Source organism: Cyprinus carpio, chromosome B2, assembly GCF_018340385.1.
Source record: "Cyprinus carpio isolate SPL01 chromosome B2, ASM1834038v1, whole genome shotgun sequence".
Taxonomy (NCBI): Eukaryota; Metazoa; Chordata; class Actinopteri; order Cypriniformes; family Cyprinidae; genus Cyprinus; species Cyprinus carpio.
Genome location: NC_056598.1, coordinates 6181395 through 6197045, shown reverse-complemented (window position 1 = coordinate 6197045; position 15651 = coordinate 6181395). Strand labels below are relative to the sequence as shown.

The window sequence follows — 15651 nt, the reverse complement described above, 5'->3', positions numbered from 1 at the left end:
TGACACAACACTGCCCTAGTAGCGCTGGATAATTGGACATGAACGGCCTCTGCATTCGTATTTACAACTGCGAAACAAGAGATAATTTTGAGTTTCTGAGTTGGGCAGGCCATAAACTTCAAACAAGGGGGAAGAGAGAAACATAGCTGTAGCACTGATTAGTTTTACAAATTTTTCTCACAACTTTTTCATTGCTTTCTCTTATTGTTACAGTCATGTATATTTAAATAAATAAATAACCATTTGTTGCAAATTTTATGCAGCATATTTGACAGAAATGTTAGCATCGTTAGCAAGCTGATTATCTAGATAGCACAGTGAATGTTTATATAATGAATGGAATGCTACTTTTTATTAAAAATAATAATTTCTTATACATTTTGGCTTTAATAATATTTCCCCAATAAATTGGCAAGAATGTACTGATCAGTGAACCATCCTCCATGATTCCTGTTCTTGCCGATGACAAAGAACTTGAACGTGACAAATTCGTAATAGCAGCTTGAGAAGTGGAAAGTAGGAAATTTCAGATGGCACATGAAGGCAGCATTATTGCCGTTTCCACAGACATCAGTTTGTATTTTACATAAAATTAGTTTTTGATAGTACTTATGTGTATTTAAATGTCTGAAACCTAAAATAAACATTTTGTGGTTGAAAACCACAATAGTTGTATATATATAAGTTGCATTCACACCATGTCATAATTACTCTGATTGCAAACTTTTGAAGGTTTTTCTTAGAACTCATAATTACAGCTTGTAAACTGTGCATTTTCTGAGAGCTCTGACTGCAGATTAATTTAGGTGCTGATAGTGTTGCCATAGAAACGTAGAATTCTGAGTCCGAGGATGTGGACAGCTTTGAGTAGAACGTCATCTTGAAATTATGTTAATTACTACATGCATTTGACAGCGTATGACAAGTCGGGCTCTGGCCCAGCACCAGCCAAAGCATGAAAGTAGATTTGAATTTAGCGGCTGATCACATGATGCACTCAGTGCTGGGTAAATTACTTACAAACTGTAGTCTGTTACTGATTCCAATTTACATGACAAAAACTGTAGTTAGTAACATAATCCTTTACATTAAACATTTAAGGTATTATAATCAGATTACTTTTTGACTACTTTTAGTTTACTTTTTACTTAACTTTTTTTTCATATTGATTTAATTTAGGATTATCTTGTACCATAATGATATGAAACTACAAAGAGATAGAACATATATTCCATTCATTGTTAATAACAACATGAAACGCATTAAACACTGCATTACGACGAGGTTTCCCAAACTGGGGTTCATGAACAAGCTGCAGGGGGCATTTTTAAAAATAACAACAATCAAAATAAAAGATGAAAAAGACGAATTAGGAAGAATAGATTAATTATGAATTATTTATTGCTATTGTGTAAATAACAAATAATTGTCTAATCAAAAATCTTTAAAACATTTAAAAATGTATTTTTAAATGTAATATAATCTAATTACAAGTACTTAATTTTTTGCAATTTTTGGATTACGTAATGCAGATTAATGTAATCAGTTACTACCAGCGCTGGATGCACTGAAGTTTCTACCAATTTTTTGGCCAGTTGGTAGATTAGCAAAATATACAACATACTTGCTTAGCAGACTGCGTGTTGTGCATTTTATCATCAAAAGAATCATCAGATTACCCAATTAGTAGCTCTACTCTGAACAAAGATCTGTGGTTTGCCATTAGATGAGCATCACGTCTGATGCCCTTGGATTCTCAGAGGGTCCGTTTGATTCCTGCTCTAATGAAACCGGGATTTGCGATTGTGTGCTAACAATAGAGCAGGAGAGTGGAGTATCAGAAGAGGTGCAGGGAGGGATTTCTGAACTGTAGAAGCTCTTCTCACCCATCACTGATGGCCAGACACACAGCTGAAATCCCGCCTAATGCGATTTCATTCCCCAAATGCACACTATTTAATTTCAGGGATGATATTTACCAATTAAATGCTAATCTTCTGTTTGCTTGGGCCGACTTTGAATGGGAGACTTAGAAACAGACTATTACAATAAAAAAATTACTTATTGTTTAGTCAAATATTTATACTCCTATGTCTCAGTCCTTACAGCTCAGGCTTTATTTTGTACTTAAAACTGCTCAGGTTCAGAGAAGGTTAGATAGTCTGTTCTTCCAGAGACATATTTTTGACCGATGTTGGTTCATTTTAGGCTTTGTCTTTTAAATCATGCTAGAACACACAGTGAAGACTGCAGGACCAAAACAAGATGTAGAGACGGATAGAGGTACTCTTGTCTGCCCTGTTTGATAGAAAGGAGAAGCGTATCTGGCTGATGGTGGGCAGGCCTTGGGTGATTACAGCGTCCAGATTGAGCTGCTCAAGCAGAACTCTATTTATTATCTGGCGGTGAAGCTCAAAGGACTGTAGCACATACAAACTATCTTGTTATTGGGTTATGAGGTGCGGTATTGCTATATTTCTGATCTGATCCAAAACATACTGAGCTGCCTGTCTGTCTATGGCCTACATAGCTGTCTTCCTAGGCAGCACCCTAACCAAAAATGGGACTGGTTTGAAACAACTTCCTATAGCATGCAAACCACAATTCATGACCTCAGAACCTTAGTTTGGGTTGATATATTCCATATTAAAAGGAATAGTTCACCCAAAATGAATATTCTGTCATCATTTACTCACCCTCAAGTTGTTCCAAACCTGTATGAGTTTCTTTCTTCAGTTGAACACAAAATATGATATTTTGAAGAATATGGATAACCAAACAGTTGCTGGTACAATATACAGTTGCTGGTAGCCATTGACTTCCATAGTTTGGAAAAGAAAAAGAAGTCAATGGCTACCAGCAACTGTATATTGTATCCTATTTTGTGTTGAACAGGAAAAAGAAATTCATATGGGTTTGGAGCATCATGAGGTTGAGTATGACAAAATGTTCATCCCTATAACTTTTAAAACAAGGCTGTAAGGGGAAAAGTTTCAGGCTTTTTAATAGAAATTTAATATTTAATTAATATACTGTTATATATTTGATTTGATTTATTGACTTTTCAGCATCATTACAGGTACCCAAAGTAAATTAGATACTGATTAAAATGTCAGTACCAATTTACTTCATATTAAAACACAAAAATTAAAAAAAGAAAGAAATTAATAATATACATCATAAGAATACACAAAGTTCTTTTAAAACCCATAATCGTTTAAAAGTCTACAGTATGGAGAATAGGTGATTGCCTGAATTTTTCTGTTCCGCATTTACATTTTTGCGAAGAAATTAGTTGGTACAACTGATTAAATAGATGTTTAAAATACGTTCATGTCGCTCTTCTGTAAACAAAATAAACTCTGAAAAAGAAGCATACTTTTAAAGAGAACTCATTACATAATATAAAGAATATACTTAAGTGCAAATTTATTGACATGTTTTTGGACACTTGTATGTATTACAGTTTAAAGGGGTCATATGATGTTGCTAAAAAGAACATTATTTTGTGTATTTGGTGTAATGAAATGTGTTTATGCGGTTTAAGGTTAAAAAAACACATTATTTTCATTACATTATTGTAAATTATTGTTTCTCCTCTATGCCCCGCCTTTCTGAAACGCGTTTTCGTTTTTTTTTTTACAAAGCTCATTGGTCTGAAAAGCGAGGTGTGCTGTGATTGGCCAGCCATCCAGTGCATTGTGATTAGCCAAATGCCTCAAAAGTGTGACGGAAATGCTATGCCCCTTGCCATACTGTGATGCGTGTCCCAGTCAGAACACCGGCACGACAAGACAAAAACAATAAAACCCATTGCAAACGAGCAAATTGTTGCATCCAGTGTGGACATAATTACAGATTATAATGACTTATACTGTGATTTTACACATTGCGTTGCATCGCGCCACATAAATATAAAACCATGTCTGCATTTGTGATCAGAAACGACAAGCGCTACTCTACACCAGCGGTTCTTAATTCCAGTCCTTGCGCCCCCCAGCTCTGCATATTTTGCATGTCTCTCTTTGTAAACACACCTGATTCAGATAATCAGCTTGTTAGAAGTGAGCTCCGTGCATGAACTGTGTTCCCACTGACATGGTCCCTACACAGTGTTCATTGCTCCCTACTCCCTGAGCAGGGGATATCTATTAAAGTTTACCTCACTTCGGAACATTCATTCACAGATTTGCGCTGCGCAACTTCACACACAGACAAGTGTGACATCATATACTTCTGTAAATAAATACAATTTAAATTCACGTCTTGCACATCTTCAATGCACTACGTTCGCTTCAAACTGGAATCATGGCGGAATATCCTGTGATGTCCACTTCACAGGGCACATACATTCGAATAGAACAAATGTCTGAAGCCGTAAGAGAAACATACAAAATGTGCAGAGCAGGACTGGAATTGAGAACCGCTGCTCTACACTGCTCAGAACTCGCCTTTGAACTGTTATGGAACAGTGTTGTAAATACAACTTAAACACTGATTTCTAGTTTTGGAAGGCCAAACAAAGTAGTTTCGCTTTGACAATGAAACAGTTTCTCCATGACATGGTGGTGGCGGCAACAGTGAGAATTAAAGGTAACGCCTTCTTTCTTTGCGTGAACATTTGGGCCGCGTTATACAAATCGTCCTACATATCTACACAGACATGTGGGGGCCTGTTTTAATGAGCCATTTTAGGAGGGCGTGGACAAGTCTTAACTTTTATAAAGAATATCTCTTTGGGTTTGAGACGTTAGTCTTTGCAACTTTAGGGATCTTGTCTATTCACAAAAAGCTTGTAACACTCCAAAGAGAAAGGAAAACTTGAAATCGAATCATATGACCCCTTTAAATTGATTTTACATGTTAGCTAAACTAAAGAGTGTTGACCCATTTAGGCAAAACTTAATCTTTATATGTATTTTCAGAATTACTTCTGTTGTCTTTGAAATATGGTTAAAGTGTACTGTTGAATATACTGACAAAAATATATGTTAATGTAATTTTTATTATAACATATGATGTGTTAAAAATAATTGTAATTACACATTTGTATGATGAGGCTGCAATTTAATACATTTAAAATGGATCAAGTTTAAATGTTATCTCAAACAACACACTAGTTAAAATTATAATCAAGCACTTTACTTGAGTCACAGGTGCACTACTGAGTGGAGCGCGGAGCAAGGAATGGAGGGAGATGAGGAGTACATCAATCCACAGAAATTTAATGAATACAGGGAACAAGGAAAACTCACGCAGCACATGTAGACTCGAACAATACCGGCTGGCTCTACGCCCCCCCTCAAAAAAAAAAAATATTGGGGAAAACTGGGCATCTTGAAGGAGCAGGCACTTGAGGGCACTCTGGAGAAGCGGGCACTTGAGTGAGCTCTGGGGCTGGAGCCGACACTGGAGCTAACTGGAGATCCGTTGCCCTTCCTGGGTGGAACAGGGAATCAGGAGCCCTTCCTGGGCCAAACAGGGAATCAGGAGCCCTTCCTGGGCCAAACGGGGAATCGGGAGCCCCTCCTGGGCCGAGCTGGGGATCGGGAGCCCATCCGGGGCTTAACTCGGGAACAGGAGCCCATCTGGGGCTGAACTGGGGATCGGGAGTCCCTTGTGGGCTGAACTGGGGATCGGGAGCCCTCCGTGGGCTGAAGAGGGGATCAGGAGCCCTCCGTGGACTTACCTCGGGACCAGGAGACCTTCATGGGCTGAACTGGGGATCAGGAGCCCTCCCTGGGTTAAACTGGGGATCGGGAGCCCTCCGTGGGCTATACTCAGGAACAGGAGCCCATCCTGGACTTACCTCGGGAACAAGAGCCCTTCCTGGGCTGAACTGGGGATCAGGAGCCCTCCCTGGGTTAAACTGGGGATCGGGAGCCCTCCGTGGGCTATACTCTGGAACAGGAGCCCCTCCTGGGCTGAACTGGGGATCGGGAGCCCATCCTGGGCATAACTCAGGAACAGGAGCCCATCCTGGACTAAACTGGGGATCAGGAGCCCTTCCTGGGCTTGACTGGGGATCGGAAGCCCTTCCTGGGCTTTGCTCTGGGGCTGTGCCGACACTGGAGCGAACTCTGTGGCCTGGGCTGACACCCTTCTCCTTACCCCTAGTTTCCTCTTTTGGATCGGGGGGGGAAAGGCGTGGTCTGGGCCAACACTGGAGCAAACTCTGGGGCCTCAGCCGACACTGGAGCAAACTCTGGAAGGCGCTTTTGAGGAGCAGGCACTGGAGGGTGCTCTGGAAGGCACTTACGAGGATCAGGCACTGGAGTGCGCTTTGGGGCTGGCAGGCTTGCCACATTAATGTTCGTTTGGGCTTGCCATATTAAATGTTCGTTGGGCTTGCCACATCAATGTTCGTTCGGCTTGCCATATTTCCAGCCGGCCTGACATGACTCAGGAACTGCTGGCTGATCAGAGGATCTCCAGACACCGGACGACAGGTTGGTGGTGTCTGGGAGCTCCGCGGGCAATGGTTCATCATCCCAATCGGGAACAGCATCTCTAGTGTTTCCCCCTCGATGGAACTGGCGAGGGCCAGTGGCAAAAACGCCTTCGCATAACTGATAGGATCGGGGCTCGCCTGAGCCACGGTGATAAACAGAGCGTGTTCCTCCATCTTAGGCATGGTGGATAGAGCAGAAAAAAACTAAACTTTTCAAAAAACGAAAAATAAACACGGGGAAAGGGGGTGCCGCTTACTTCTTTTGGGTCTGGTATTCTGTCATGGGTGCACTACTGAGTGGAGCGCGGAGCAAGGAACGGAGGGAGACGAGGAGTACGTCAACCCATAGAAGTTTAATGAATACAGGGAACAAGGAAAACTCACATAGCACATGTAGACTCGAACAATACAAGACACCAGACTGAACACAGGAGAGCTATTTATACATGACAAGATGAGACACAACTGGGATCAATGAAAATTACACATGGGAAACACCTGGGATAAAATGATAACCAATCAAGGAGCAGAAACACACACAAAACATGGAACAGAATCTGATAACTTGTGATTTAGTATGTTAGTCTATAAATCGAAATATGTGCACTTATGTAAAGCAAAACAAATGATTAAAAGATTCATTTGAATTGTTTTTTTTTTGTTTTTTTTACATTATTACAAAGTACACTTTTTTAAAAGCATACTTAAGTATGTTAAAAAACATAATCATGAAAGTGGCCTTTTCAGTACTTTTTTTTTAAAAATATACTTTTTAAAGATTTTAAGTATACTACACTGAAAAAAAAAGTAAAGCAAAATGTACTATTTTTTTCTTTTGGAGGTTTTTGAACGCATATTTTTAAAGTAAAATTGAAGTATTAAATTAAGTAAAATCTACTTAATTTAAAAGTTAGGTAAAATTGGCAAAGAAAACAAAAAAAATAAAAAACAACAAAAAAATAAAAATTAATCACTATATAATTATACTGCAAACAAAACAATATATCACACAACACAAATAACAAACGTGACTTTTTTGCGAGACATGAAATACATACCAATAAGTACATATCACTGCAATTTCCAAAAGAAATGAACACTAGAGGCAGTAAAACTCAGACACCTTTTATTCCTTTTCACACAACTTTTCAGAGTTTCGATTAATAAAGCATAATTTTCACACAGTTACTTGAAGAATATTATGTCATGACTTATGAACATATGTTATGTTATGAAGACAATTTTAATATGCTGGGAAATTTGAAAACTGATGCTTTTGAATGTTAGCATCACATATATCCACCTTCATATCTTTGGGTTTTCATAGACAGTAGGTTTGTTCGTTAGCTCACGGAGTACGGAGACATACTTGAGATGCAAGGAGCTCCAGTTTGAATCCTGTGTAACTACGGTTCGGCAAAACAGTTCAAATCTGCATATAAGGAAGTTCAAATGCCACGGTTGCATCAACAAATGCATTTTTATATCAGTTTTGCATTTGATAATAACTTTGATATTTACTTAAAGAATCCTTGTAAACATAACAAACAATTCCAAGTAAAGTTCCAACTTTAATTTCTACAAGCTTAAATTCAGTACTAACATAGAATTTACTTGCCTGAACTAAATTATTTAATGTAGAAATTACATTTGTTTCTCTGAAGTAATTACTTCAACACAAAATCATTTGAATCAGCGTACCAGTAAATATTTAATAATGAATATCTTTAGTTTCTTATCTTTTTGTTTTCATTTCAAATAAAATATGCAGTCTACACTAACTTAATTCTATTGATTCCTTTAGTTGTACATTAGCATGTTGCTAAACTAATCACACAATACTCAAATAGGGGAAAAACACACTAACTGGTAAAAATAGTATGTAATTCATTAGAATTGTTATCAATACTTAAGTACTGAATGAAAACCTGTCCTCTCAAGCTCATTGCAGTGCACACTGGGATTTTCTTATCTGTCAAGGGTAGGATGCATAAGTCTCTGTGTCTGTAGTGAGCTTATAATGCCTTACAATGCTGCTTATGTGATATAACAGCGCGTTTGAGATCCTCCTTGCACATATTCTGTTAAACATTTGACAGAATTGAGCTCTGCATTGCCTTGGGTGATTTAGGATAATGCCTTTATGGAAAGTATCTGTCAGAACGAATATGTCTTTTCCTTCTTATGCTACAACCAGAGAGATTAGAAACTTTGTTTGTTTGTAGATGTCAGATTGGACTCCATCAGGTCTTAAACCTGCTTATGATGCTGAAATCATCTTTTTTATTTTATTTTTAGGAGCACATGTTCATCATATAACCTGAAGCTAATTAAAAATATGCAGCAGTGAATGTGGATTTGATGTGTTATATACAGTATAGCAATTTTACATTCTTTACTTTTTCCATCCCTCGCTTTCTCTGTTTCTCTCTCTGTTTCTTTGAGTACCATTCTGTCTTCTTAATTAAAATAGCAGTGCCTCCCTAACAGATGGCACTCGTTGGTGAAAACAGTTATTAGTTAGTAAACAACTTTGTAGTGAATCAGTGAATATGCAGATGTCCTCATTGTCCTTCAAACATCAAAGCACTACAGTTTCATTCAATTGAAATGAAATGCATCACAATATCATCTGCATGTGTGCAGACATCAGTACAATGTTCACAGTGCCCCAACAATATTCCAGTATTCCAACAGATTATGCATTTTTCATAGTTTGCCTTTCATGCAGTGAAAACTGTGGGGAACATTTTGTACATAATATACATGATAAGGTTAATCACAAAAATGTTTGCTTCCTTTTCATCCTATTATTTTATTTGACTTTTGGATTGGATTTTTACTTAGTGGATGATAAAACAGAGAATAAAATCCCCCCAAAATTATTGATGTAGACATCCAAGCCATATTGAGAAACAAAAATATAAATTTTTATGGCAGCCATATATCAATGTGCAAAAACCATTTAGAACACATTTATTTCTATAGTTCTTCAGACAATATACATTTTTTTCAAAGCAGCTTCACAGTGAAAAAGAAAGTGACTGTTAATATTGTAATATTCATTAACTATGGAAAGACTTCAATTTCAGCAAGACAATGGTGTCATTATTCAGCTCAGTTTAGTTCAACATTGATTCAACTTTGTCCAGAAACACCTTCAATGTTTCAAAGTTGTTTAAAAGAAAACTCAATTTAACTACATACTATAAACAGAGGTTTTTATATTTCTTCCTGATTTAACCCATAACAATTAGTTTTATTGGTATAGGTTGGTTCAGTGATGTTAAATTATATTTTAGACTTGAATAAAACCATTTAATTTAGATGTCACCATTTTTGGTTGACACTTTTTCAGTGTATAAAGCAGCTCTGCTGAAAACAATAGTGTCATTATTCAGCTCTAATTAGTTCAACGTTGATTCAATTCAGTTCGATAACAATGTCAATGTCCTAAAGTTCATCAGTGAAATGCTTTTAGTTCAGCTGATGCAGCTTTACAGAAGACAACAGTGTCATTATACATATATTGTATGTGTGGTGTGTGGTGATGCTTTTTTGACCACTCACACTTTCTTCATAAAAACTGAAATGTATTTTTTTAATCAGGTCATATTACATATTCCTAAATTGAACAGCTGCGCCTGTAGTCATAGAAAAAGGGGGGCAAACGCACTCATCTGACCTAATTGACCTTTTGTGAAACTTTGTTTTTCTGTGCGCAGTGTGATTTTTGAGTAAAATGTGCTCAAAAAAAACAAAATTAACGGAAAATAATTTTTTACTTGAGCTGAACTGAATCAAGACATTTTAAGCCATTTTATCCAATGTTTTTCTTTAAATAAACTATTAAATTATCCAGTTGCGTTGCTAATTCAGTGTAAAATTTTGCATTTAAAAACTACCAGTACACACACAGACTTGCATTAGAAAAGAGTGAAAGGCAGCAGCTGTTGCTAAGGTAGGATTGGTCAGCAGCATTTCTAAAGTGTAAAGGGTCTATCATGATTACAATCTGCTCAATAAACGCGTTTTTACTGTTGTGAAGGGAAAGAGAGAGCTGCTGATGTAATGTTCCTGTTAGAAACACGTACTCGGATGAGTCAGATGCACAGCTTGAGGATTCGGGGAGGGCTGTGGGTGCATTCCATTTGATTAGACGTGTCCCTGTTGGCTGGTTACTGGCCTACACCACGCGTTGCCTTTACCAGAGTCCAAGGACAATAGGAAGCCTCACAGAGCTGTGGGGAGAGAAAATGGTGCAGCATTGCTGCAGCGGATCCTTCAGGTTTGTCGACAGGTCTTGTGGAGTTGTGTTAGGCTGTTGTGATTGCCGCCCACTGAAGGTCTGCGAGTGTTTGTGAGAACTCGGCAGGTGGAGAGCAGAGCCTCTGCATATAATATCTGCAGCTCCAGACTGTTGTCCGTGCTCTGTTGCTTACAGCTCCATCTGCTCAAATCAGTGAATGCAGTAGTCTTACACAAGCAAAGTCAGCATGGAATGAAAACTCACACATATTGATCTTATCAACAATTCATCCATGCTTTTGTTTAATTTTGTACATTTTTATCTAAAATGTCACAACTTGAATCTTCCAATGAAATTACAGTCTTCTCTTTAGTTATTTAGGTTGCTCTTCACTAATCATTTAGTCTGCTTAAACCTGATTCTTTCTTACAGATCTGCATCCAGCTAATCAACAACCGATAGATATAACCATTGGTACACACTGCCAACTTTCAGGAGAGACAACCACATTTAAATACCGGATTGAATCCTCTAAATTACAGTTTTGTGTTTAAGAACAGAAGTCTTTCATGAAATTGCTGACTGGCGCAGGTTTTCGTGATTGGTATCAGCTATTTTTTTGCCAAAAGTAATATTACAGAGACCAAAAACTTGTCATGTTCAGTGATTTTAACCACTGTTGACAGAGACATCGTGTTTTGTTTATGTTTGGAAGGCCACTTCACAGAGCGGTTGCCTTGTCCACTTATTATAAACAATGCTTATTAAACATCTTTGGGCTTGTTGTTTGGTCTTGGCTCATAAAGCGATACGTTTTTTTGGAGTTAATATAGTAGGAAGGGGCAGGTCGCAATATTTTTGTGTTTCCAAGATAACGTACTTGGATTTTACTTTGTTATTGACTTGTCTTTATTTGCTGTTCTTTTATAGCAAGATCTGGCAACACGAATGAGTCAAAATGTACCTTGTTCACTGTTATTTCTTGCACCACACATACAGAAAAGACACAATTCTGATCCACATTTAAATACATCAACAACTAGTTGTTCAATTTGGTTCTGTACACACTGCGTATAATTTTTGTAAATGCTGTTGTCACTACTGAATATTTCAGGAGTTAATTCGGTTGTTGAATGCAAATTAAGCTGCAGTGTGTACATGGCATTAATCCCCATCCTATGTTTTTCTTTTTTTGTTAATCTGTTACTGCAGTACAGAAGAAATTATGAAGAAAATATGAATTCCCTGCACCTGTTTTTTTGTTTAGTTCTTTGTTAGCTCTTATATTTATAGCCCTGAGTTTGTCGGTTATGAAAGTCACACATTTGAGCTTCCATGTTTATTCATTATTATTACAAATACAATTTATTAGGTAATTAAAATAGCTTACAATATGTAAAAGTTTTTAAATGCATCTAGTCAGGGAGAGTGTGCAAGCATATGTGTTTGATATATAATTCTGTATTTTAGACCAAGCAGAATAATTTATATTTCTAGTTTCTTTTTTCAGTCCTGAACGATTTATTCATTTTGAATGAATCGTTTCTGTGACTCGGGAGTAATGAGCTGTTTCATAGAGTTATCCATTCATTTTTTTGTGTGACCACGCATGAATCGAATGACTCAGAAGGTGAGCTAATCAGTTCTGTTTCCTGTACTCAGCAGTGCAAAATTCTGGTACAGGAAACAGAATTGATTAGTTCACCTTGCGAGACTTGAGTTGTTTGGTCTTTCATTAGGTGACAGGCCTGTATGCTGTGTACACAATATAGAACTGATTAGTTCACCTCCCGAGTCTGTGCATTTATTGCTAAGTGTGATTATACTGTACAATACCAGATCATTTCAATGTGGTCTGAGACTTCTGCTTCCCACTATATGGACACTTGGTTGTTGCTTAGAGAGTGTGCCAACATTTAACTCGGTCTTTCTTTCTCCGTGTGCAGTGAAGAACACATGCGCTCCCTCAGAGTTTGCGTGTGCGAATGGTCAGTGTGTTCCTGGGCGCTGGCGGTGTGACGGAGAACCAGAGTGTCCGGATGGATCAGATGAGGCTGATGCCACCTGCAGTAAGTCACATGTCATAAAACTATTATCGCTTATGTTTAATTATCTATTTAAACCTTTTGGATTTCAATCCCCCTTTGTCCGGGACAATATTTGAAGACCCCCAACTCAAAAATATCCATATTATTTTTACTTTTCTAATGCTAATTTATGTTTTAAATAATTTTAAGATTTGTTGGGGCCCCTCTGGTAGTTTGCCGAGGACCCTGATTGAAAACTACTGATTTAAAAGATTTATATTTATTTTAAGTGCTATCAGCTGCATCTGTTATATGCTAAAAACAGAAAAAGAAAAAGAAAAGCATTTTGGCTCGACCCTCAGTTTGTAAAAACAAGCACAATCATGTTTACAGTATCGCATTAATGGAAGTCAAAAGGGAAAGTTTATCCTACAGACAGAGTCCCAGCATTAAAAGAATCATGTAGACAACTTTCAACAGCTCCAATGAAATAATTTTGAACAAAAGATTTAATCTAAGTGCTGTGATATAAATACAAGCTTCACATTTCAGTTGTCTAACCCTCTGGAATGCCTTATTCATTATGAATCGTCCATAATGCATTACTGCCAAATGTGGGACAAGTCCATTTTTTCCTTTGGTAATCCAAGGGAGTGAACTTGTGTTGAACCCAGAAGATTCCTTTAGGCTGCTAATATTAAACACACTGCTGTAAACAACACCTGAAGTGGAGTTACTGATTGGCCTCCCAGTGTGTTTGTTGTGCAGCAACTTGATTGTGTTTGTCTGATATTTGTTCTGATTTATGCTGCAAGGAAGGAAAATCAAATGTGATCTTGTAGCGTTCATGTAGGTAGCGTCATGTAAACTCTGTGGCTTTGCAACCGTATTAGAGGCCGAAAATCAGAGTGTGAATTTAGGAGCAACATTGAATTCATATTTTTAATGGTTTTTGTGCCCTTGGAACAAGTTATAGAGGTGTTATTTCATTCAGGAGAAGTTATTTCGAAGCTCATCTAGTATTTCATTACATTTTCAGCTTCTTCACTTTTCTCATGAATGATTCAGTCAGAGAGATATTAAAAGGGCTGTATATGCTAGAATTCCATTAAAGATAAATGAGTCCACAGCTCAATTCTGCTCTAACACAAAACTTCATTACTGTACTAATGAAGTTTTTACTGTACTAATGAAGTTTCCCATAGACTGCCAAATAAATAACAGTGTCAAGGTCCAGGAAAGTATGAAAAGCTGCCATCAGTGTTTCAACCATAACGTTATGAAGCGATGAGAATACTTTTTGTACATGAAGAAAACAAAAATAATGACTTTATTCAACAATTCCTCTCCTCTGTGTCTCTCCCCACATCACCGCCATATTAAAGAATCTGAGCTGTACGCAGGCGGCGCAGGTGGGGAGAGACAGAGGAGAGGAATTGTTGAATAAAGTCATTATTTTTGTTTTCTTCGTGTACAAAAAGTACTCTTGTCGCTTCATAATGTTACGGTTGAATCACTGATGGCAGCTTTTCATACTTTCCTGGACCTTGACACTGCTATTTATTTGGCAGTCTATGGGACAGTCACAAGCCTCCTGGTTTTCATCCAAAATTTCTTAGATTGTGTTGCGAAGACGAACAAAGCTTTTACGGGTTTGGAACGACATGGGGGTAAGTGATTAATGACAAAATTTTCATTTTGAGGTAGAGTAACTCTTTAAGCTTACAGTGTTTTTGAGAAAGGCAGCTTATTTTAAACATAATAGTTCAAACTCTAAATCTGATTAGATCAGCCCAAAACCACTGTAAATGTACACCTGTGACCACACATCAGCTGAATTATATATTAATATGCCAAGTTGCCACATGGCTTGGCAGCTGTCAACAGTCTAATGAATTAATGAACCGGTTAGAGGAACTAGATTCTTCACGCTGAACATCTGTGACACAAAATCTAATTTAAACCTGAATAAATATATAAATGTAACTATTTGTTACTTTTATTAATAAAAAAATTATTAATATTAATAATAATAGTAATTGTTTATTATATAATTATAATAATAACAAAAACGATGATTTTATTATTATTGTTGTTGTTATTGTTGATAATAAATCTAACTTTTTATTGGATGTGGATTAGCTATTATCTTTGTTTTTCAAATATTATTAATAATATTAATGTTGTTATTACAGTAATAATAATAATAATAATAATAATAAATGTAACTATTTGCAAGATAAATAATATAACAAAAATTATTAGTATTAATAATAATAGTAATTGTTTATTATAATATACTTCTAATTACAACAACAAAACATTGATTTATTATTATTATTATTATATAATTATTATACTGTTTATCAACACCCTAGCTATTTTTTTAATATTATTATTACAATTATTATTGTTGTTGTTACTGTATGATAATAACAATTTATTGGACATGTTGTTTTTATACCTTTTATCAATTTTATAAAGGCAATACATCACTTCTGGCCGTGTCTTACAGTGGTTGTATGTCATGCTGTGAATTATGCTTTTTGCTGTATTGCTTTCTGCAGCCTCCAGAGTACTTAAGTTGTTTCAGTGTGTTCAGCCGAGTACATGGGTACATCAGTTCTCTCAATAACCTTATTTAAGACATGTTTAGTCTGTCACTTATGGCTGTTTTGACAAGTGAAAAAATAGAGACTGATTACGTTGATTTAATATGGCCAATATTTGGTTTATTTTTTGAATGTCACAATAAAACCATGGCCGTATTTCCATGACTACAGTATGTTGGCATCTGTAGGTGAGGAGCACAGCTGTGCCACATGAAACGTCGTCTCAGATTGACTGCAGCTCAAACACGAGTCCTCCCTGCGGTATTTCTGCTCTTTCCGCTCCATGTCTGCATTAACTTCAGCAGAAAGAGA

General features: G+C 36.9%; 1 protein-coding gene across 1 annotated transcript in view; it reads left to right on the top strand.

Annotated features, from left to right (window-relative positions):
- The window catches only part of LOC122136157 (low-density lipoprotein receptor-related protein 8-like), a 54859-nt gene that overhangs the window by 21747 nt on the left and 17461 nt on the right, over window positions 1-15651 (top strand). Inside the window, exon 3 of the mRNA XM_042717860.1 lies at window positions 12647-12769. Coding sequence (XP_042573794.1) covers window positions 12647-12769 — 123 coding nt within the window. The remainder of the gene's footprint in view (window positions 1-12646; window positions 12770-15651) is intronic.